This window comes from Salvelinus namaycush, chromosome 21 (assembly GCF_016432855.1).
Source record: "Salvelinus namaycush isolate Seneca chromosome 21, SaNama_1.0, whole genome shotgun sequence".
Lineage (NCBI taxonomy): Eukaryota > Metazoa > Chordata > Actinopteri > Salmoniformes > Salmonidae > Salvelinus > Salvelinus namaycush.
The window spans coordinates 44,716,009-44,740,614 of record NC_052327.1 but is presented as its reverse complement, the minus strand read 5'-3'; the positions used below and the strand labels follow the sequence as shown (position 1 = coordinate 44,740,614).

At 43.1% G+C, this 24,606-nt stretch overlaps 2 protein-coding genes across 2 annotated transcripts in view; one reads left to right on the top strand and one right to left on the bottom strand.

Moving 5' to 3' along the window:
- The first annotated feature begins 271 nt into the window (after positions 1-271).
- On the top strand, positions 272-3,869 carry LOC120066749 (class E basic helix-loop-helix protein 41-like). The gene is made up of 5 exons (XM_039018217.1): positions 272-405; positions 513-576; positions 737-844; positions 943-1,054; positions 1,270-3,869. Exons 1-5 carry the CDS (start codon positions 344-346, stop codon positions 2,223-2,225), a joined length of 1,302 nt encoding a protein of 433 aa, XP_038874145.1. The 5' UTR covers positions 272-343; the 3' UTR covers positions 2,226-3,869.
- An 8,518-nt stretch (positions 3,870-12,387) lies between these two features.
- The window catches only part of LOC120066748 (ras association domain-containing protein 8-like), a 30,973-nt gene continuing 18,754 nt past the window's right edge, over positions 12,388-24,606 (bottom strand). The window contains exons 2-6 of the mRNA XM_039018216.1: positions 24,378-24,604; positions 20,213-21,036; positions 19,505-19,702; positions 19,094-19,244; positions 12,388-12,987 (exon numbers count right to left, since the gene is read on the bottom strand). Of these exons, the coding sequence (XP_038874144.1) occupies positions 12,872-12,987; positions 19,094-19,244; positions 19,505-19,702; positions 20,213-21,036; positions 24,378-24,480 (1,392 nt within the window). The 5' untranslated portion in view covers positions 24,481-24,604 and the 3' untranslated portion in view covers positions 12,388-12,871. The remainder of the gene's footprint in view (positions 12,988-19,093; positions 19,245-19,504; positions 19,703-20,212; positions 21,037-24,377; positions 24,605-24,606) is intronic.

The following is a 24,606-nucleotide window of genomic DNA, read 5'->3' as shown; positions in this document are numbered from 1 at the left end:
AATAGAATAACATGAATTAGATACGGTCCAAGTTTGCATTGTCATAGAAACGGGCTGTCGCGTAGACCAGGAATAGCAAAGGTCTTAATTACCGGACTTCGTGCTGGTGCAGTTTACACGTGAGTTGGAGCTGTTCCGACCGGAGTCGCGCGTGCGCTGTGCGCTGTGCGCTCTCGTACAAACGACTCGCAAAGTGGCAGTTCAGGAAATTAGACATCATTCTAAAGTGCAGCACTATTCAGAACACTCGCCGTGCAACATCTTCCCAAAAGCTTCTCTGCCTGCTGGTTTTGGAATAATACACATTGTAAAGACAAAGAGGAATACCAACAAGAGACAAGTTATGGATGAAAAAATACCGCGTCTGCAGGACAGGCAATTTATGGATCATGCTGATTTCTTAGGGTAATCTAATTATTTCATTTTTAGAACAGTATGTCCATTAACTATTAGATGTACACCATTTGTACGTTTATAACTATGTAACTAACCTGCCCTTTTCATTTTGTCAGGGTGGAATACTCCTCACTCTACATGTGTAAATCGAAAAGAGGGCTGAAGCGCGAAGATGGCAAGGTATGCGCGCGTTTTATCTTGTTTGTAGATCAATAAATGTCTGATAGGTAAAACGTCCTTGTAGGATAAGTGTCTTGACTGTGTTGTACTTGTTGTAGATTTGATCTAATGCTATCATTTGTTTCTGTGGTCGTAATCAAATGTATCTTTTCATTCCCAGGACGCATACAAGTTACCACACCGATTGATAGAGAAGAAGAGGAGAGACAGAATCAATGAGTGTATCGGACAGTTAAAGGATTTGTTACCCGAACATCTCAAACTGACGGTAAGCTTATTAAGAAGTGATTTGCATATGAAATGTATTGTTTTTTATTGTTTTGATGAATGATTGTTGAGTTATCTGATCTCGTGTTTTCCACTCAGACGCTCGGGCATTTGGAGAAAGCAGTTGTTCTTGAGTTAACGTTGAAGCATTTAAACGCTTTGACTGCAGTCACTGAGCAGCAGCACCAGAAGATTATGGCTTTTCAGAATGGTAAGTTGTTGTTGCATAACCTCCAATGACTATTCAAAGTTTCATGATAGGCTAGAGTTTATGAATTCTCTATTTTGTCTTCTTTAGTTTTGGACAGGCTATGCGTAAAAGTTATTGTAGCCATCAAATTTAATATGGTTGCATTCTCACAATTAGGTACAATTTAATTCAGTCAATGAAGTTGTCATTTATAACTTTAAATGCATGTTTTCCAGGGGATCTATTGATGAAAATGCCCATTCGCGCTGATTTGGATGCGTTCCACTCGGGGTTCCAAGCGTGTGCCAAAGAGGTCCTGCAGTACCTAAACAAGTTGGAGAACTGGAATACATGCGAGCAGCGGTGCGCGCAGCTCATCAGCCACTTGCACAAAGTCTCGGCGCAGTTTCAGCCTGAGCCACTGCTCCATCCCCAGCTACCTGTCAGAGACGCGCTCGACCGCGATGGCCAAAAACCAGACAGCCAAGCCGGACATGACCGCGTATCAGTCATACAGAGGAGCCATGGAGAGCTTAACGAGAATGACACAGACACAGACAGTGGATACGGGGGTGAGGCGGAAAAGAATGATGGGAAGAAAGGATGTGACCGGAGCAAACTGCAGGGGCCCAAGGCAGTAAAGATAAAGCAGGAGTTCGAGGATGACCGCGCTGCCAAAAAAACAAAGATGAACTGGGTTGGAAACTGCACGACAAGCGCAGACGCGACCACCAGACCTGATCTGGTCTTTATGAATTCGTTGATGGGAATAACTGGCGTGGGACAGCAGACTCCCTTTTGCATGCCCTTTTACTTCATAAACCCCTCGGCGGCAGCGTCCTACATGCCTCTATTTGACAAAAGTAACCTGGAGAAGTTTGTGTACCCAGCTGCAGCAGCGACGACGATCTCATCTCAGTTTCACTGGTTATACCCTGGCCTCAACTCACATGCGTCGGCAGCTGCGGCCGCAACAGCCGGTGTTTTTTCCCGCATGTCGACAGAGAAGATCTCTGGATTCGGTTCCGACTCCAAGGACTCTCCCTCCGACGACAGTGACATGTCAAACGTGGTGGAGCCGGGCTCACCTGATGAGAGGGAGGACAATCTTGAGAATGATGAAGATGACGATGATGATTATGATAAGGAATTAGGGGATGACTCCCCAGACAATGAAAATGACAGTACATAATTAAGGTGACATTTTGAGATTTTGTTTTCTTTCTTGTAAAAACTGGCTAATTTAACTGTGTATGTGTTAAATTGATGTGCATTCTGCATTTTAAGCCTATGTTGTTTACGATTCTCCGACAGCTGTCTGGTTTTACCTTATTTTCGTATTTTCGATAGATTTTTATTGATATAGGAGTTTCGAGACAAGTTTCACAGTTAAATTTCTCCTGTATCTTGGCCAAGCAGGGGGAAGTTGTGACAGTGTGTGCCTTTTGCACTTAATGCGAGAATAATCTGAATGTTAATCGACAATGATTGACACTAACAACATGTACACGTCTGTTATTACTAAAATCATAGGTTATATTGAGCTGGAGTTTTTCCATTAACACAACCTTTAAAACTGCGAATATCAGTGCCAAAACATCAAGACAAACAATCTGCTTATAAGCAATATTGCCCTCTGATCCCCAATCAGCTAGTGACTTTGGATGTAGGATGTTGTAACTGACCTACGCCGAGGTCAACATTGCAGGTCAACATTTCTGACTCTGACTGTACAGTATGACTAATTGTGATAGGTGTGATTTGATCCATGTCCTTGTTTATGCACTAAATGGGCCTCTGTATAAAGTGCTTGAGAAAGTTACTTAGGTACCTCAAACCGAGATGTCCACCCTGGATCATATTGAAAGGAAGCACGTCATTGGAAGATGCTGTTTTATGACAATTGACAATTATATCCCTGATTGGTTGGCATCTCTGCACACATAATGGGACACCCCGTGACCAGTCAGCTAAACCTCCAGCAAAATTATACTAGGCATGAACTTTGATATTGAATGTAACTACCTTTGTTTTTCTTAGCTCTGGAAGTTTCAGAGATAAAGTGCACTTGTTTCTGCCTTTGAAAAATCTCCCCGTTCCTTCCCAACACTCACTTTCCAACTATTGTAGTCCATCACTGTATGTATTTTTTAAAATACATTTTTCTTGAAGAAAATCAATAAACTAGAGGGCAGAAACTTTACGCCAGACTGTATAGACTGTGTATGTGTTTGAAGAACAAGATACTAGGCTACTACAGATCACGAGGCTTTCTAGTGTTTTTGAATAAACATAAGCCACAAATCATAATTAATTTTGGGTTATACGTCTTATTGTATTTATAAAGCTACATGAAACAACTTATACTCCGCCTCCGAATGAAGAAGAAGCTCTAGTATCACATTCTAATACATACACAAACTTACATTCAGATTAGGTGTATGTAGTTGGAGGTAACTTTGGTCCGGTGACCAAAAGTTCTGATAAATGTCCTTTTAAAATGTACAATCCTTTTATTTCTTGAGAGATGTACTCCTGCAATTGTGATGTTTATCATGTTTGAGTTTCTTGTGTGAGTGACTAGATTTGATTTGCATATCCAATATTGTTTATTTTTTGCTTCTGTTCAGCAGCTCTTGCCTCAAATCCATTATGTTTTCAACTGTCATTAAAAGTGGCATGTGTGTGTAAATAGTTTTGTGAATATACTATGGAATATATGTCCGATGTCAATGTTATAGAAGAAAGGTAGAACAACAACAACAACAACAAGATTGAACTGAGAAATTGTTGCACATTTCGTTAATGCTTTACACATATAATGTTGTAAATTATTGCTGACAAGTTGTAAAATAAATATCAGACCAAAAACTATTCGGATGCCTCATTGTTTAGTTTTTTTGCCACGAAATTGATGTTTTCCTTCTTAGACATAGCTATATCAAATGATTTAATTGATAGGAGGCATGCTATAGATCAGAGGTGTCAAACTCATTCCATGGAGGGCCTACTGTCTGCAGGTTTTTGAAAACCCACAGACACTCAGCCCTCCGTGGAATGAGTTTGACACCTGTGCTAAAGATGATCACAAACATTACAATGATTGTCTCTCTGTAGTTCAAACACGTTACAGTACAAAATAGTAACTTCAACTTCAAAGGAATGAACTATCCCTCTAAGGTACTGACAAGGTCTCCCCCCGTGCTACATACATAGCTTTATGGTAGCCATACCCCCATTTAGTTGACCATGTCCACTATTGGACTTATCGGCTCTGGGTGATAAAAATCACCTACCGTTAAGTTAACTAGGTCTCCAAAAACAAGTGGTGTGAATAGGAAGTGATACTGCACACCCTGATACTGTAAGTCCTCAGGCTGATATGTACTGCTACTGTGGAATGTAGGGGAGAGAGGGGTAAGTTCAGCCATTTTTTACATTCAGCATCACTCTGTCAAGGAAAATATACAATTGAAGTCGGAAGTTTACATACACGTTAGCCAAATACATTTAAACTCAGTTTTTCACAATTCCTGACATTTAATCCTAGTAAATATTAGGATATTAGGATCACCACTTTATTTTAAGAATGTGAAATGTCAGAATAATAGTAGAGAGTATGATTTATTTCAGCTTTTAATTCTTTCATCACATTCCCAATGGATCAGAAGTTTACATACACTCAATTAGTATTTGGTAGCATTGCCTTTAAATTGTATAACTTGGGTCAAACGTTTCGGGTAGCCTTCCACAAGCTTCCCACAATAAGTTGGGTGAATTTTGTCCCATTCCTCCTGACAAAGCTGTTGTAACTGAGTCAGGTTTGTAGGCCTCCTTGCTCGCACACGCTTTTTCAGTTATGCCCACAAATTTTCTATAAGATTGAGGTCAGGGCTTTGTGATGCCAACTCCAATACCTTGACTTTGTTGTCCTTAAGCCATTTTGCCACAACTTTGGAAGTATGCTTGGGGTCATTGTCCATTTGGAAGACCCATTTGCGACCAAGCTTTAACTTCCTGACTGATGTTTTGAGATGTTGTTTCAATATATCCACACAATTTTCCTGCCTTATGATGCCATCTATTTTGTGAAGTGCACCAGTCCCTCCTGCAGCAAAGCACCCTCACAACATGATGCTGCCACCCCCGTGCTTTACGGTTGGGATGGTGTTCTTCGGCTTGCAAGCCTCCCCCTTCTTCCTCCAAACATAACGATGGTCATTAGGGCCAAACAGTTCTATTTTTGTTTCATCAGACCAGAGGACATTTCTCCAAAAAGTACGATCTTTGTCCCCATGTGCAGTTGCAAACAGTAGTCTGGCTTTTTTATGGTGGTTTTGGAGCAGTGGCTTCTTACTTGCTGAGCGGCCTTTCAGGTTATGTCGATATAGGACTCGTTTTACTGTGGATATAGATGCTTTGGTACCTGTTTACTCCAGCATCTTCACAAGGTCCTTTGCTGTTGTTCTGGGATTGATTTGTACTTTTCGCACCAAAGTACGTTAATCTTTTTCTGAGGTCTTGGCTGATTTCTTTTGATTTTCCCATGATGTCAAGCAAAGAGGCACTGAGCTTGAAGGTAGGCCTTGAAATACATCCACAGGTACACCTCCAATTGACTCAAATGATGTCAATTAGCCTATCAGAAGCTTCTAAAGCCATGACATCATGTTCTGGAATTTTCCAAGCTGTTTAAAGGCACAGTCAACTTAGTGTATGTAAACTTCTGACCTACTGGAATTGTGATACAGTGAACTATAAGTGAAATAATCTGTCTGTAAACAATTGTTGGAAAAATGGCTTGAGTCATGCACAAAGTAGATGTCCTAACCGACTTGCCAAAACTATAGTTTGTTAACAAGAAATTTGTGGAGTGGTTGAAAAATTAGTTTTAATGACTCCAACCTAAGTGTATGTAAACTTCCGACTTCAACTGTAGTATTCCTTCTCACAAAAATATCTACATATATTTCAGGTAGTTGTGTATCCCTGGAAATAGACAGAATTCATATCAACATTAGTTTTGAAAACATAGCGTGTCCAAAAAAAGTGGTCTCTTGGCACAACTTACACCAGGTATAGGGTAGGTTGAGCTGCAGGACAGGGTAAGTTTAGCCGCCTACACATTTCTGTACTGAATGAAATATTACCACTACCTTTGTTTATCATGTCTATCTGTATTTCCCAAACACAATTCAACACAATCACTTTTTTGTCTTTTAATACTTTTTAGCATATTTTAACAAGCATCATACAAGCATCATGAAACCTCTAACATAATAAATTCATTTGACTTGGTGAAAATATATTTTTTCGACCTAACTTGTTTACCACTTTTACCATGTGCTTTCTTCTTTGACAGAATTCATGAAACCATTTTCCTAAATATTTGGACAAATAATTTTTTGTTGTTGCATGGTTTCCTAGAAACAAGGGTGGCTCAATTTAAACCCTTTGGCTCAACTTACCCCACTCTCCCCTACAGTCATCTAAGGCTTAGCTCATGTGATATGTGTCATGTGATAAGAGAATGATGAAGTATGCTTACAGTTGCACCCACTCTGACGTTTTTTCACTACTTGTGTGCTGCTTCGGCAATATCAACTCCAGTGTAAAGGACAAAAGGGCTATGTTCCTAATAACACCTTTTAGTAGGCCTAGTGACAAAGACCAGCCCTAGCCCCTTTGTTATTTCTGAACACAGGCATCAATGCAAATGTCACCAATTGCACTATTGCACATTTTGATATCGACCAAATACAGGTGGTTGATACCTATGTTTGATCTTTAACATGACATTTCTGTTTCTGTTTGGATAGTTAGGTATGTTTAATATATATTTTTTAATTGCCTGACTTGTGAGACTAGTTGATAACAAAGTTGTCAGCTATTTGAATCAGAGAGTAATAAGCTGATTTCTAGTCTTACTTCTGTTTTAGTCAAGTTCAGCTAAGCACAGAAACAGCCTTAGTTCCCAGTATCTGTAATGCTCTGCATAGTCATGCAAAAGTAGTCTTGTAGTTAAAATATTCTGAACAGCAACATTTCCCCCCCTCACTGGTGAAGCGCAACAATTTCTGTTTGACTATCAATCAATCAAATGTATTTATATAGCCATTTCTTTTACATCAGCAGCCGAAAACCCCAAACAACAAGCAATGCAGATGTAGAAGACTAAAGCTTCTGCTTTACACCGTTGCCACCAGAATGCAGGATACTATTGGAAGTATCTAATAGACCAACAGATTAGACGGGTAAACAACTGTAGAATGTATATTAAGTCAATTTAATCTAATCAAGTCAACCTCACTGACTTTTATAATTACAACTCAGTGTAAACATTTTCATAAAGCAGATATGAGTTTGAAATTATAAATCAGTCTGATTGAACATTCAAGTTGCCTGAAGTATTTTTATGGTTGCTAATAGTTTAAAAACAATCCACTAGGTTATTATAATGCAATTATTTCCAGTCACTCACCTAGAACCACTAGAGCCATCCAGTTCTTAGTCTGTGATTATTGGACGGATAGCACCATCTAGTGGTGATACTGACAACACGGTTGCCCTCTCCATCACCAAGTACATTCTTCATAAACCAGATAACTCCCATTTCTTTCATAGGGCTTTTCACACTACTGAGCCAAACTGAGGCGAGTCCAACCAAACCAAACCAAGTTGTTCTGAGCTGGCCTGTTTACACATCCACCATAGTTGCTTGCACCGTGCTGGAAAGGACAATGTGAAAAGGAAATATCTGAGCCAGCATGGTAGTGTGATGAGGGCACATTTCGCCGGTGTACTCTTCCTATGGCCTGTCCCCCTTTCAATTATAATTTAATAGAATATAAGACTCATGTATGACTTCATATAAGATGACAAAAAATGTGTCATATCGTTTTATTATAATCATGCAATCCATGTCACATCAGCAGCCAATTGTATCCATACATCTCTCAACAATTTTCTGTGAATTAAGGCAGGAAAATAAAACATGTAGCTATGTACAGTTGATTTCTTAACATGGGAATGCACAAGACATCAAATTGTAAACACTGACCAAAACAACCTATGGAAACATACAAGTGTTATTTTTACAGCGATAGAGCCACCTACTTTACCTTAGGTGGAAAATGAATGCTAAAACCATGGTAAGTATATAGGCTGTAATCAAATCTATCAGAAACAAATGTCGAACCACCTGTTTCTTCCATAAACATCTTACTCACACAATGAACACAGCTAGCCTGGTCCCAGATCTGTATGCGCTGTCTTGCCAACTCATGTGGTCACTGGCGGAACAATGACTATAGGAGTTAGCAAGACCGCACAAACACATCTGGGACCAGGCTAGAACAGAGCAGGGTCATTGTTGGAATAATTCCTGGTAAAGCTTTACATTATTTGTATATATGTAGAAATAAGCATGAGTATAAGGCACTTGTTAAGAACTTATTAAAAGATGAGTAGCAGTGAACTATTTGTTTATCAAAACCAATGAGAGGCATTCTGTATATTGAAGGCAATTATGATATTGTGTACAACAAGAATTGGTTCATTTCTTCTTTAATGCAGAAACTAAAATGGAGTGTTGTTTTATCAGATTTTAGGGCTTGATTCAATCAGTAGCACTGAAGGTCCGCCTTATAGCGCGATTGAAAGGTTGAGATGACATATGCAGCGTTTAATGTAAATGCAGTCTCCACAAACACGGGAACATTGCCTTTCAATTTCAATCGCTCCATAGTGCAGGTCTTCAGTGCTACGAATTGAATCAAGCCCTTAGTCAGTGGTGTATTAGTGATGTATTGCATTAGCCTGGTTCCAGATCAGTTTGTGCTGTTTTGGCAACTCCTCTGGTCATTGTCATGCCAAGGAATTGGCAAGACAGGAAAAACTGGTCTGGGCCATTATCCACAAATCTTCTCAGATTAGGGGTCATGATCTAGGACCAGGTCCTCTCTGGCCATATAATCGTATTCATTATGATATAAAAGGTCAAACTGATCTTAGAGCAGCACTGCTACTCTAGCCTGGTCCCAGGGCCTGTATTCATAAACGTGTCTCAGAGTAGGAGTGTTGATCTAAGATCAGTTCGATCTTTTATATCAGTGTTGCATATCTCTCAATTGAGGCAAACCACTCCCTCTTAGGATCTTACAAAAGTCGACTTACTGTCACTTAGCTTTAAATAAGTATTCAGATATGGCTATTTGGAAAACCAAACAGATGCAATAAGATCTCTAATCTTTGGTCCCATTTCTTTACAGATGAATATGCTTACACATTTTGGCATAGTAACATAGTCATATTGTCAGAGCAAGATAAAAGAGAAAACTAACACTGGCGGTTTATTCAATACTGTTGCATTAACAATATTGCGTAAAGTGCATACACAGTTGCCAAAGTTCTGCTTCTTCCTCAGCAATGGAAATACATGTGAATAGTGACCAAGCTTTATACTATCTACCATTTCAATAAGGGAATAGATCAGTTGTCATGTCACATACAGTGCATTCGGGAAATTATTCAGACCCCTTGACTTTTTCCACATTGTTACATTACAGCCTTATTCTTAAATTTAAAAAAATCATCAATCTACACACAATACCTCATAATGACAAAGCAAAAACAAGTTTTTAGAAACTTTTTGCTAATTTATATATATTCAAAAAAAAATATGAAATATCACATTTACATAAGTATTCAGACCCTTTACTCAATACTTTGTTGAAGCACCTTTGGCAGCAATTACAGACTCGTGTCTTCTTGGATATGACACTACAAGCTTGGCACCCCTGTATTTGGGGAGTTTCTCCCATTCCTCTCTGCATATCCTTTCAAGCTCTTTCAGGTTGGATGGGGAGTGTCGCTGCACAGCTATTTTCAGGTCTCTCCAAAGATATTTGATCGGGTTCAAGTCTGGGCTCTGGCTGGGCCACTCAAGGACATTCAGAGACTTGTACCGAAGCCACTCCTGTGTTGTCTTGGCTGTGTGCTTAGGGTAGTTGTGAAGGTGAACCTTCACCCCAGTCTGAGGTCCTGAGTGCTCTGGAGCAGGTTTTCATCAAGGATCTCTCTGTACTTTGCTCCGTTCATCTTTGCCTCGATCCTGACTTAGGAGTGAGTGGCTTACGTCTGGCCACTCTACCATTAAGGCCTGATTGGTGGAGTGCTGCAGAGATAGTTGTCCTTCTCGAAGGCTCTCCCATCTCCACAGAGGATCTCTAGAGCTCTGTCAGAGTGACCATCGGGTTCTTGGTCACCTCCCTGACCAAGGCCCTTCTCCCCCGATTGCTCAGCTTGGCTGGGCGGCCAGCTCTAGGAAGAGTCTTGCTGGTTCCAAACTTCTTCCATTTCAGATTTTTTTTTGTCAAAGACTCCAGACACCCTAGTTATAGACTGTTCTCTCTGCTACCGCACGGCAAGCGGCAAGTCTAGGTCAAAGAGGCTTCTAAACAGCTTCTACCCCCAAGCCATAAGACTCCTGAACATCTAATCAAATGGATACCCAGACTATTTGCATTGCCTCCCTCTTATATGCTGCTGCTACTCTCTGTTATTATCTATGCATAGTCACTTTAATAACTCTACATACATGTACATATTACCTCAATTACCTCGACTATCCGGTGTCCCCGCACATTGACTCTGTACCGGTATCCCCTGTATATAGCCTCGCTATTGTTATTTTACTGCTGCTCTTTAATTATTTGTTACTTTTATTTGTAACTTTTTATTTGTTACTTTTTTTTTAGCTTACTTTTTTTGGGGGGGGGTATTTTCTTAAAACTACATGGTTGGTTAAGGGCTTTTAAGTAAGCGTTTCACTGTAAGGTCTACACCTGCTGTATTCGGCACATTTGACAAATACAATTTAATTTGATAAGATTAATGGAGGCCACTGTGTTCCTGGGGATGCTGCAGAAATGTTTTGGTACCCTTCCCCAGATCTGTGCCTCGACACAATCCGGTCTCGGAGCTCTACGGTCAATTCCTTCGACCTCATGGCTTGGTTTTTGCTCTGACATGCACTGTCAACTGTGGGACCTTAAATAGACAGCTGTGTGCCTTTCCAAATCATGTCCAATCAATTGAATTTACCTCAGGTGGACTCCAATCAAGTTGTAGAAACATCTCAAGGATGATCAATGGGAACAGGATGCACCTGAGCTCAATTTTGAGTCTCATAGCAAAGGGTCTGAATACTTATGTAAATAAGGTATTTCTGTTTTTATACTTAATACATTTACAAACATTTCTCAAAACCTGTTTTTGCTTTGTCGTCATGGGGTGTTGTGTGTAGATTGCTGAGGAAAAGGTTTTATTTAATCCATTTAGAATAAGGCTGTAACGTAACAACATTTTGAAAAAGTAAAGGAGTCTGAATACTTTCCGAAGGCACTGTATATGAAATATGCATTGACAATAATTGACATATTAACACTTATGGACACATAGGTTACCATCTATCCTTTCTTCAGTAACAAAACCTTGAACCACTGGCTGTATGTTGTACTGTGCCTAGTATATAATGAAAATCAGAACAGAGCAGAAACAGTCTGCATGTTGGTTGATGTGAGCTGAGGGTCAAAGTTTGATATGATAAATACACAGTATAAATGCTTCAGAAACAGAAATCCATGAAAAGCTACTTTGCCCCCTAGGGCCACCGTATGGACATCTCATCCATGACTCAATGCCGTCCAAATGTAGCTACATTACAGCTTAATTCATTTAAATGAAAGTAAAGTAATTGCACTTTAAAGGGATGAAAACGGTGATGATGATGATAATGATGATGATGATAATGACGCATCACTTTTAGTCACAAGGTTTCCATAGATAGGCAACCATTTGGGCTATGACACATGGTTCTTATGTCTGTTGCCATATTGTCCATTTCAACTACACCGAGTGTACCAAACATTAGGAACACCTTACTAACATTGAGTTGCACCCCTTTTTCCCTCAGAACAGCCTAATTCGTCAGGGCATGGACTCTACAAGATGTGGCTGGCCCATGTTGACTCCAATGCTTCCCATAGTTGTGTCAGGTTGGCTGGATATCATTTGGGTTGTGGACGATTCTTGATACAGACTGGAAACTGTTCAGTGTGAAAAACCCAGCAACGTTGCAGTTCTTGACATGCCCAAACCGGTGTGCCTGTCCCCTACCATAGCCCGTTCCGTTCAAAGGCACTTACATCTTTTGTCTTGCCCATTCACCCTCTGAATGGGACACATATACAATCCATGTCTCAATTGCCTCAAGGCTTAAAAATCCTTCTTTAACCTGTCTCCTCCCCTTCATCAACACTAATTGAAGTGGACATCAATAAGGGGTCATAGCTTTCACCTGGATTCACCTGATCAGTCTATGTCATGGAAAGAGCAGGTGTTCCTAATGTTTTCTACACACAGTGTATCTCTGTCTGTTCATCCAAGCTAAGTGCCCCATCCTGCAGTCAGGTAGGTTACCCATAGTCTTCCCTTCATCGTTGGAGCAATCATCATCATGTGTTGTCCCATGTGGGAGACTAGGAGTGCTTGTACACAATGGCCTCTAGCCATATCCTCTGTGTAAGTGTAGGTCCTTTTATCCATGACAGGAGAGTGTTACTGAAGTATCCTTTACCTGGACGTGCTATTACATCCTTGAACTAGTCTTATCCCAGATCTGTATATAACCAACTCCTGACTAGGAGTGAATAGGAGAGGAGTTGGCTAAAGACAACCGTTTTGGGACCAGACTACCAAGCAAGCTACCTTTAGGTTGGTAGTGAGGGGGCCAGCTGGCAGGGAACATAGACATCCCCCTCTGTGTCCTCTGTCCTCTTACACGTAGATCCCTTCTGGGTTCAAGCCAGATGTCAGCGGGCTTTGCAGGACCCGAAGGTGACCGGGCATCGAGGAGACTGGACGCTTCAGGGAACCGGACAGAGGAACCAAGTCTGAAAGAGAGAGAGATAGAGAAAAAATAAATAAAGAGAGAGAGATAATTTGTTACTTTATTTTGCTTTAGATATTTGTTACCTTCAAATCTACTTCTCAGATTTAAATGTGAGTTCCTCCATGCATTACTAGGTCTGACCACAGGGTGTCAGCATTGAACCATGCAGGACACCAGCCATAGCAGTTGATTCAATGGCCAAACATGGAGGGCTCTAACTGATTCAACACACATGTCCTGCTAGGTTATTAGAAGGACATGAACATTAAACGCATGACTTTACATAATTGAAAACCATTAGCATGACTACTAATATAAATTCACATGAGGTAATGGTAAGTAATGATAAGCACATGGATATACAGTTATACAGTTATAAATAATTATTTGGAAAAGTGATCTGGAAAAACAATTGGGTGAGGGGGGATTTAAAGGTGTACTGCTGTCTGGGTTGATATAGAGGATATTTTAAAAAGGTCTGGTTTAGTGCATAAAACCACAGTCTTTTTACAGTCTCTAACATGGAACACTACAGCTGCACCATCGAGAGCATCCTGCCCGGTTGCATCACCGCATGGTATGGCAACTGCTCGGCATCCAACCGTAAGGCGCTACAGAGGGTAGTGCGTATTTTATTTTTTATTTAACTTTTATTTAACTAGGCAAGTCAGTTAAGAACAAATTCTTATTTACAATGACGACCTACCGGGGGAACAGTGGGTTAACTGCCTTGTTCAGGGGCAGAACGACAGATTTTTACCTTGTCAGCTCTCGATCTAGCAACCTTTCGGTTACTGGCCCAACGCTCTAACCACTAGGCTACCTGCCATCCAGGACCTATATACTAGGCGGTGTCAGAGGTAGCCTAGTATATATAGCCAAAAAATTGTCAAAGACTCCAGTCACCCAAGTCATAGACTGTTCTCTCTGCTACCGCACGGCGAGCGGTACCGGAGAGCCAAGTCTAGGTCCAAAAGGCTCCTTAACAGCTTCTACCCCCAAGCCATGAGACTGCTGAACAATTAATCAAATGGCCACCCAGACTATTTACATTGACACCCCCCCGTTTGTTTTTACAGTGCTGCTACTCACTAATTATTATTAGTCACTTTACCCCTACCTACATGTACAAATGATCTCGACTAACCTGTACCCCCGCTTTGACACAGTACCGGTACCCCCTGTATATAGCCTCATTATTGTTATTTTATTGTGTCAGTTATTTTTATATATATTTTTTTACTTTAGTGTATTTAGTAAATATTTCTTAACTCTATTTTCTTCAAACTGCATTGTTGGATAAGGGCTTGTAAGTAAGCATTTCACGGTAAGGTCTACAACTGTTGTATTCAGCACATGACAAATAACATTTGATTCAACTACTGTGATTATTATTATTTGACCATGCTGGTCATTTATGAACATTTGAACATCTTGGCCATGTTCTGTTATAATCTCCACCCGGCACAGCCAGAATAGGACTGGCCACCCCTCATAGCCTGGTTCCTCTCTAGGTTTCTTCCTAGGTTTTGGCCTTTCTAGGGAGTTTTTCCTAGCCACCGTGCTTCTACACCTGCATTGCTTGCTGTTTGGGGTTTTAGGCTGGGTTTCTGTATAGCACTTTGAGATATCAGCTGATGTAAGAAGGGCTATATAAATACATTTGATTTGATTCAATTTGATTAGGCACTAAAACACACCTTCAGAACCCGTTTCAAATTCAAGTCTTATACAAAGGTCTTTAAAGGTTTTCCAAGACCACCTGGTGACTCTTGAATAGTTTGTTCTCTCCCAAAGCCTTTTAACAAGCCTCAGTGTTCACAGTGTTCTTAGCTCTCTGTCTAACTCTGTTCTCTCTGCCAGGCCAGCCTAGCCTCTTGGCAGGCAAGATACAGTCCACTGAGTCCATCAGAAAAACGGCTGAGCATGAGATGGAAGGAGAAAGTGAGAGCTGAGGTGGCGGCTAGCAGCCGTATTTAGGCAGCCGTTGGCATGGAGACCATAAGTTCCACTGGAGGGGGCGAAACAAATGCACGCTCGCTCGCGCTCTTGCTCTCTGTAGCCGAGTAATCCTCTCTCAGCAGGCAGAGGGACGTCACATAGAAAATGATAACTGCTGTAGAAAAGCCTTAGTCAAATCAAATCAAATTTTATTTGTCACATACACATGGTTAGCAGATGTTAATGCGAGTGTAGCGAAATGCTTGTGCTTCTAGTTCCGACAATGCAGTAATAACCAACAAGTAATCTAACCTAACAATTCCACAACTACTACCTTATACACACAAGTGTAAAGGGATAAAGAATATGTACATAAAGATATATGAATGAGTGATGGTACAGAACGGCATAGGCAAGATGCAGTAGATGGTATAGAGTACAGTATATACATATGAGATGAGTAATGTAGGGTATGTAAACATAAGTGGCATAGTTTAAAGTGGCTAGTGATACATGTATTACATAGAGATGGCAAGATGCAGTAGATGATATAGAGTACAGTATATACATATACATATGAGATGAGTAATGTAGGGTATGTAAACATTATATTAAGTGGCATTGTTTAAAGTGGCTAGTGGTACATTTTTACATAATTTCCATCAATTCCCATTATTAAAGTGGCTGGAGTTGAGTCAGTATGTTGGCAGCGGCCGCTAAATGTTAGTGGTGGCTGTTTAACAGTCTGATGGCCTTGAGATAGAAGCTGTTTTTCAGTCTCTCGGTCCCTGCTTTGATGCACCTGTACTGACCTCGCCTTCTGGATGATAGCGGGGTGAACAGGCAGTGGCTTGGGTGGTTGTTGTCCTTGATGATCTTTATGGCCTTCCTGTGACATCGGGTGGTGTAGGTGTCCTGGAGGGCAGGTAGTTTGCCCCCGGTGATGCGTTGTGCAGACCTCACTACCCTCTGGAGAGCCTTACGGTTGTGGGCGGAGCAGTTGCCGTACCAGGCGGTGATACAGCCCGACAGGATGCTCTCGATTGTGCATCTGTAGAAGTTTGTGAGTGCTTTTGGTGACAAGCCGAATTTCTTCAGCCTCCTGAGGTTGAAGAGGCGCTGCTGCGCCTTCTTCACAACGCTGTCTGTGTGGGTGGACCAATTCAGTTTGTCCGTGATGTGTACACCGAGGAACTTAAAACTTTCCACCTTCTCCACTACTGACCCGTCGATGTGGATAGGGGGGTGCTCCCTCTGCTGTTTCCTGAAGTCCACAATCATCTCCTTTGTTTTGTTGACGTTGAGTGTGAGGTTATTTTCCTGACACCACACTCCGAGGGCCCTCACCTCCTCCCTGTAGGCCGTCTCGTCGTTGTTGGTAATCAAGCCTACCACTGTAGTGTCATCCGCAAACTTGATGATTGAGTTGGAGGCGTGCATGGCCACGCAGTCGTGGGTGAATAGGGAGTACAGGAGAGGGCTCAGAACGCACCCTTGTGGGGCCCCAGTGTTGAGGATCAGCGGGGTGGAGATGTTGTTACCTACCCTCACCACCTGGGGGCGGCCCGTCAGGAAGTCCAGGACCCAGTTGCACAGGGCGGGGTCGAGACCCAGGGTCTCGAGCTTGATGACGAGTTTGGAGGGTACTATGGTGTTAAATGCTGAGCTGTAGTCGATGAACAGCATTCTCACATAGGTATTCCTCTTGTCCAGATGGGTTAGGGCAGTGTGCAGTGTGGTTGCGATTGCGTCGTCTGTGGACCTATTGGGTCGGTAAGCAAATTGGAGTGGGTCTAGGGTGTCCGGTAGGGTGGAGGTGATATGGTCCTTGACTAGTCTCTCAAAGCACTTCATGATGACGGAAGTGAGTGCTACGGGGCGGTAGTCGTTTAGCTCAGTTACCTTAGCTTTCTTGGGAACAGGAACAATGGTTGCCCTCTTGAAGCATGTGGGAACAGCAGACTGGGATAAGGATTGATTGAATATGTCCGTAAACACACCAGCCAGCTGGTCTGCGCATGCTCTGAGGACGCGGCTGGGAATGCCGTCTGGGCCTGCAGCCTTGCGAGGGTTAACACGTTTAAATGTTTTACTCACCTCGGCTGCAGTGAAGGAGAGCCCGCAGGTTTTGGTAGCGGGCCGTGTCAGTGGCACTGTATTGTCCTCAAAGCGAGCAAAAAAGTTATTAAGCCTGTCTGGGAGCAAGACATCCTGGTCCGCGACGGGGCTGGTTTTCTTTTTGTAATCCGTGATTGACTGTAGACCCTGCCACATACCTCTTGTGTCTGAGCTGTTGAATTGCGACTCTATTTTGTCTCTGTACTGGGACTTAGCTAGTTTGATTGCCTTGCGGAGAGAATAACTACACTGTTTGTATTCGGTCATGTTTCCGGTCACCTTGCTCTGGTTAAAAGCAGTGGTTCGCGCTTTCAGTTTCACGCGAATGCTGCCGTCAATCCACGGTTTCTGGTTTGGGAATGTTTTAATCGTTGCTGTGGGTACGACATCGTCAATGCACTTTCTAATGAACTCGCTCACCGAATCAGCATATTCGTCAATGTTGTTGTTGGACGCAATGCGGAACATATTCCAATCCGCGTGATCGAAGCAGTCTTGAAGCGTGGAATGAGATTGGTCGGACCAGCGTTGAACAGACCTGAGCGAGGGAGCTTGTTGTTTTAGTTTCTGTTTGTAGGCTGGAAGCAACAAAATGGAGTCGTGGTCAGCTTTTCCGAAAGGAGGGCGGGGGAGGGCCTTATATGCGTCGCGGAAGTTAGTATAACAATGATCCAAGGTTTTACCAGCCCTGGTAGCACAATCGATATGCTGATAGAATTTAGGGAGTTTTGTTTTCAGATTGGCCTTGTTAAAATCCCCAGCTACGATGAATGCAGCCTCAGGGTGTGTGGTTTCCAGTTTACAAAGAGTCAGATAAAGTTCGTTCAGGGCCATCGTTGTGTCTGCTTGGGGGGGAATATATACGGCTGTGATTATAATCGAAGAGAATTCCCTTGGTAGATAATGCGGTCAACATTTGATTGTGAGGAATTCTAAGGCAGGTGAACAGAAGGACTTGAGTTCCTGTATGTTGTTATGATCACACCACGTCTCGTTGATCATAAGGCATACACCCCCGCCCCTCTTCTTACCAGAAAGATGTTTGTTTCTGTCGGCGCGATGTGTGAAGAAACCAGCTGGCTGCACCGACTCCGTTAGCGTCTCTTGAGTTAGCCATGTTTCCGTGAAGCAGAGAACGTTACAATCTCTGATGTCCCTCTGGAATGTTACCCGTGCTCGGATTTCATCAACCTTATTGTCAAGAGACTGGACATTGGCGAGTAGTATGCTAGGGAGTGGAGCGCGATGTGCCCGTCTCCGAAGCCTGACCAGGAGACCGCTACGTTTGCCCCTTTTACGGCGTCGCATAGGGTCGCCGGCTGGGATCAGATCCATTGTATTGGGTGGAAGGCAAAACACTGGATCCGTTTCGGGAAAGTCATATTCCTGGTTGGAACGATGGTGAGTTGACGTTGCTCTTATATTCAGTAGTTCCTCCCGACTGTATGTAATGAAACCTAAGATTACCTGGGGTACCAATGTAAGGAATAACACATAAAAAAACAAAATACTGCATATTTTCCAAGGAACGCGAAGCGAGGCGGCCATCTTGGTCGGCGCCGGAAGTAAATTAGTGGGACTGACTGAGTGACCTGGCAGACAGAGCAGTGAAGAGCAGAATGAAAAGGTTACATTTTCATCAAAAATGGTCATTAAATGAATCAGCATGATTTAATTTGCGTGATGGCAGCATGATTTAATTTAAAGGTTTACAGTATTTTTTGCTCCACAGATATGTCACCCGACGAGGGAAATGGCATGTAAATACACCTTCTGCACAGTGGTAGTGATATAGCCAATGTCATGAAGTTGCCTGTCTTTGTTCAGTGTGGACAGGCTTGTTATTGGTTGTGTTTAATTCATCAGCAATGAATCACATAATATGTGATTATTATGCCTTTCAATGAATAAGGTGAATAAACTGAGACTCAGCAATATGACATGACCACGAGCAGTAGTGAGAACCAAAGATATTGCAGATTAGAGCAATGCAAGAGGCTGCACCCACACAGAGGATCGACGCATCTAGCTCATTTGAAGTAAATTACCTGTGCCCTGTCCGGTGTGGGTAGTCCCCTCCTCATCCTCACTGGGCTCGGCTGGCAGCACAGTGACCTTGGTGCCAGTCTGCTGGATGAACTGCTGCAGGTTGACCTGTCTCAGCTCCTTGGTCAGCTGCTCCAGCTCATGCTGCATGTTCTGGAGTGGAGATACAGATTGTCCAAAGATATAAATCTATATTTTTTGCCATCTGTACTTCTATAATCTGCAGCCATACTGACTGGTAATCTGTTCCTGGTGCGTGGGTGGGCTACATGTTATGCCCCAACAATCTGCCCATGGTGTGTGTGTGCCCACCAGTATGTTCATTCAACACTCTATATGTGTCTCTATGTGCATTTGTTTATGTGTACGGTCATGCATCAGTGTGTGTGTGCATGTCAATGCATGTGTCTGACCTGCATTCTCTTGCTACTCTGGCTCAGGGACCTGTCCACGGCTCTGCAGCTGCTCTCCAGCTGGACGGCTTGTCTGTCCTGGGTCTTGAGCTCCGTGCGGGCCCTAAGCAACTGCGCCCTGGCCTCCACCTCGCTCACCCTCTGAGTCTCCTGTCTTTCCCACCGCAGACGCTCCTCCTCGAGACCCGCTTCCACACCCTGACACAAAGACAGGTTTTAGTTTGAGACCAATAGGAGTAGGAGGTGGTTAGGAGAAGATAGGCTTCCCAGCACCCTTGCCACATCATCTGTTTTGAAGGTAGTCTGTTATAAATACAGATGGAAGTGCATAGAGAGACATTCAGAGAAAGGACAGGCATTGTCTCTCTTTAAAATGGTGATGCAAGGTGCCTGTACACCTTTAATGTTAAGGGGTTATAACAATGTAATATTCAACAGAAATCGTAACATTTCGAATCAGAATGACAAAAACTTTATTGTCCACGCAATGTGAAAATGTGTCTTTGGCTTCACCACATAAAAACAGACATTAAACACCATCAGGAGCACATCATCCTCGAGATCATTAAAGAAACTATACAAAGTACAAAAGTGCAACAGTGCAAGTGCAGTTTTGTACAATTTAGGTGACCAATAATAGTGTCCAGGTCACTTGTACATATCTAACTAATGCCCATGGGTCATAAATCCGAGGTGTGCTCCACCCACCTGTACCAGAGCCATCCTGTCCCCCAGGTCGACCTTAGCGCCCTGCAGACGTCCCGTTAGCTCCTCAAGCCTGTCCTCCAGCTGCCTCTCGCTCTCCAGCTCAATCTGCAGCTCACTGGCCCAGAACTCCTCCTCCTCCATCTCCACCTCGTTCTTCCTCAGTCGTCTATCCAGCCTCACTATCTCCTCCACCAGCCCTCCCGCTTCCTTTGCCTCCTCTCCCCCTCCTTCTCCCCCACCCCCACCCCAGGTCTGCAGCTCAGCCTCATAGGCCTCCAGCCTCTTCTCCAGCACACCCAGAGTCTCTCTCTGGAGCCCCACCAGTCTGACCAAGTCATCCATGCGGCAGGCCCACATGCCGGGGGACACTGCCCCCCCTGGGGCTACCGCTTCGGCTGCTACATGGTGGTGGTGGTTCTGGTTCCCACCGTTCCCCTGGAGTAGGAGACGTTGTTTGGCCTCGGCCTCCCTCTCCTCCCAAGCCCGGCCCCCACTCAGGATGTCCCGGAGGCCCCAGGGCCTGCCGGAGAAGGTGAGGGACTTGCGGCGCGGCTCACGGCGGCGGAGGGAGCGCTCACTGGGGTGGCGGAGCTTGGCAAGTGGGGGGAGGCTCTGCCGGTGGAGACCGCGTTCCGGGCCCCGAAGCGGGGGCCCCTCGGAAGGGGAGCGTTCAGTCAGGGAGGGGCCTGTGCGGTGCAGGATCAGCTGGACGTCACCGGCATACTGACCCCAGGTGTTGATGGAGGCCACTGGGCTCTCGTGGGGGGCCAGGTGGCGCTCTGTGTCCCGCCATTGCTCCACCAGGGTATAGCGCCCAGTGCGGCCTTGAAAAAACAGATAAGACAAGCTCAGATGTCAGCTTTTTGTGTATGTTTTTGTGAATGTCTTCTCAGCCTACAATTGAAGTCGGAAGTTTACATACACCTAAGCCAAATCAAATTTAAACTCAGTTTTTCACAATTCCTGGCATTTAATCCTAGTAAAAATTCCCTGTCTTAGGTCAGTTAGGATCACCACTTTATTTTAAAATGTTAAATGTCAGAATAATAGTAGAGAGAATGATTTATTTCAGATTTTATTTCTTTCATCACATTCCCAGTGGGTCAGAAGTTTACATACACTCAATTAGTATTTGGTAGCATTGCCTTTAAATTGTTTAACTTGGGTCAAATGTTTCGGGTAGCCTTCCACAAGCTTCCAACAATAAATTGGGTGAATTTTGTCCCATTCCTCCTGAAAGAGCTGGTGTAACTGAGTCAGGTTTGTAGGCCTTCTTGCTCACACACGCCTTTTCAATTCTGCCCACACATTTTCTATAGGATTGAGGTCAGGGCTTTGTGATGGCCACTTCAACACCTTAACTTTGTTGTCCTTAAGCCATTTTGCCACAACTTTGGAAGTATGCTTGGGGTCATTGTCCACGTGGAAGACCCATTTGCGACCAAGCTTTAACTCCCTGACTGATTTCTTGAGATGTTGCTTCAATATATCCACATAATTTTCCTGCCTCATGATGCCATCTATTTTGTGAAGTGCACCAGTCCCTCCTGCAGCAAAGCACCCCTATAACATGATGCTGCCACCCCTGTGCTTCACGGTTGGGATGGTGTTCTTCGGCTTGCAAGCCTCCCCCTTTTTCCTCCAAACATAACGATGGTCATTATGGCCAAACAGTTCTATTTTTGTGTCATCAGACCAGACATTTCTCCAAAAAGTACGATCTTTGTCCCCATGTGCAGTTGCAAACCATAGTCTGGATTTTTTCATGGCGGTTTTGGAGCAGTGGCTTCTTCCTTGCTGAGCGACCTTTCAGGTTATGTTGATATAGGACTCGTTTTACTGTGGATGAAGATACCTTTGTACCTGTTTCCTCCAGCATCTTCACAACGTCCTTTGCTGTTGTTCTGGGATTGATCTGCACTTTTCGCACCAAAGTACGTTCATATCTAGGAGACAGAACGCGTCTCCTTCCTGAGCAGTATGACGGCTGCGTGGTCCCATGGTGTTTATACTTGCGTACTATATTGTTTGTACAGATGAATGTGGTACCTTCAGGCGTTTGGAAATTGCTCCCAAGGATGAACCAGACTTGTGGAGGTCTACAATTTTTTTCCTGAGGTCTTGTCTGATTTCTTTTGATTTTCCCATGGTGTCAAGCAAAGAGGCACTGAGTTTGAAGGTAGGCCTTGAAATACATCCACAGGTACACCTCCAATTGACTCAAATTATGTCAATTAGCCTATCAGAAGCTTCTAAAGCCATGACATCATTTTCTGGAATTTCCCAAGCTGTTTAAAGGCACAGTCAACTTAGTGTATGTAAACTTCTGACCCACTGGAATTGTGATACAGTGAATTATAACTGAAATAATCTGTCTGTAAACAATTGTTGGAAAAATTACTTGTGTCATGCACAAAGTAGATGTCTTAAAGAACTTGCCAAAACTATAGTTTGTTAACAAGACATTTGTGGAGTGGTTGAAAAACTAGTTTTAATGACTCCAACCTAAGTGTATGTAAACTTCCGACTTCAACTGTATGTACTTTGACAAACTAACTAACAAATCCATTGAGATGAATAATAGCTCTTGTGATAATCATATTTAATCATTTAATCATATTTATTAATAGTATCAGTGCATCCATCGCCTTGGAATGTATATGAGTCTTCTATAATTAAACATCAATCTATGCAGAGATTAATAACCTTGTTTTAGGTCATATGACACTTCCAATTTTCACACACGTAACAAGGCCAAAGAGACCGGGGCAACCCCCTGATACACACAGTCTCTTGCCAAAAGCCCAATGCTGGTCCCAACTAGAGATAAACCTAACATTAATCTTGTCATTAGACATTAGTACTGTGCATAGGACCCTACTTTAAACCCAGAATATACAGAGGTTTAGGATCAGTGGATCTCAGTATTAAATTGATGATCACTCTCGAGTGGCGAGTGGCGCAGCAGTCTAAGGCACTGCATCACAGACCCTGGTTTGATCCCGGGCTGTATCACAACCGGCCGTGATCGGGAGTCCCATAGGGCGGCACAGAATTGGCCCAGCGTCGTCCTGGTTAGGATTTGGCCGGTGTAGGCCGTCATTGTAAATAAGAATTTGTTCTTAACTGACTTGCCTAGTTAAATAAAGGTTCGATAAAAAAAAAATATATCACCATGTGTAAAACAGTCGCAAATTGAAAAACTATAAAGGTCACTTGGGAGAGTAAGAAGCAGTATCCCATATTATAAGCGGTTCTATGGTGATTTTACCATACAAGCGATGATCCATACAACTGTATCTCATGAAAGAGAAATATGGTTTTACAGCTTATCTTGTTTAAAAAAAGAAAGAAAAAAAGTAGGAGAGGCAGGGGAGAGGAGGAGAGAGGAGGAGAGGGGGCTTCAATAAGTGGTTCTGCTTTTCCCCTTCCTGGCGAGCGATGGAAGGATGAGTCAGACTTTCCCTCCTCCCGCCTGCCCCACATAGTGGAAAGTGATGTCAATACAGGCTGCTCCATTCCTCTCCTCTCACTGAGAGAGAGGGGGATGGATGGAGGGATGAAGGGAGGGAGGGATGAATGGAGGGGGAATCTGATCCAAATAAAGCCTCTGACTAAGATCCTCTATCTCTCAATACAGCACCAAGAGGTTGAGGCGTAGGCAGGAGGAGAGGAACACCTATTTGTTAATTTCATCAGGCCTATTTCAATTAGCGACAGGCTATTTCATTTTCTGCAGCAAGCCTAATTTTAAGACAGCCCCTGATTAAAATTGGAGTTTAATTAACCACCATTTCTTAAACGAACAACACATTACTGAGAATCAGTATATCTTCTTCACTGTCTCTATACTTGAGTACTACTATCAGTAGTTCTAAACACTTAACACTAGTCCACATTGTACGCAGTCAATCAACTTTGGCTTGGTGACAAAGACAGTAGCCTACGTAACCAAAGCCTCTGGTAAATAGGTTAGGTTAGAGGTGCATTACATGATCATTCTACTACTCCCTATGTCAATACAATCCTTAACGAAGGGCAAAGCACATTCAGAAAACAAAGTATAGGCCTACTACAGGCTTAAATGCCAATACTTTTTATATTTCAAACACACATAAAACAAACATCCTAAAGCCTTGGTCAAGAGTCATAGGTCAGAGCTCACCTATGGCCTGGGCCAGAGCGATGACCACTTCCTGGCAGGTGGTTGCCTCGGTGACCCCGCATACGACCCTCTGGACCCCGTCCACCCAGACCTTGAGCTCCATGCTGGGTCAGGTGACTTAGGTCAGGTGCAGCGAGGGGGCCTGCTGCGGTGGGTTGGCCCCATCATTCCTGGAAGCTCCAGCTGTGCACAGTGGTGCAGGGTGGCTCCAGCTGACCACCACCTCACT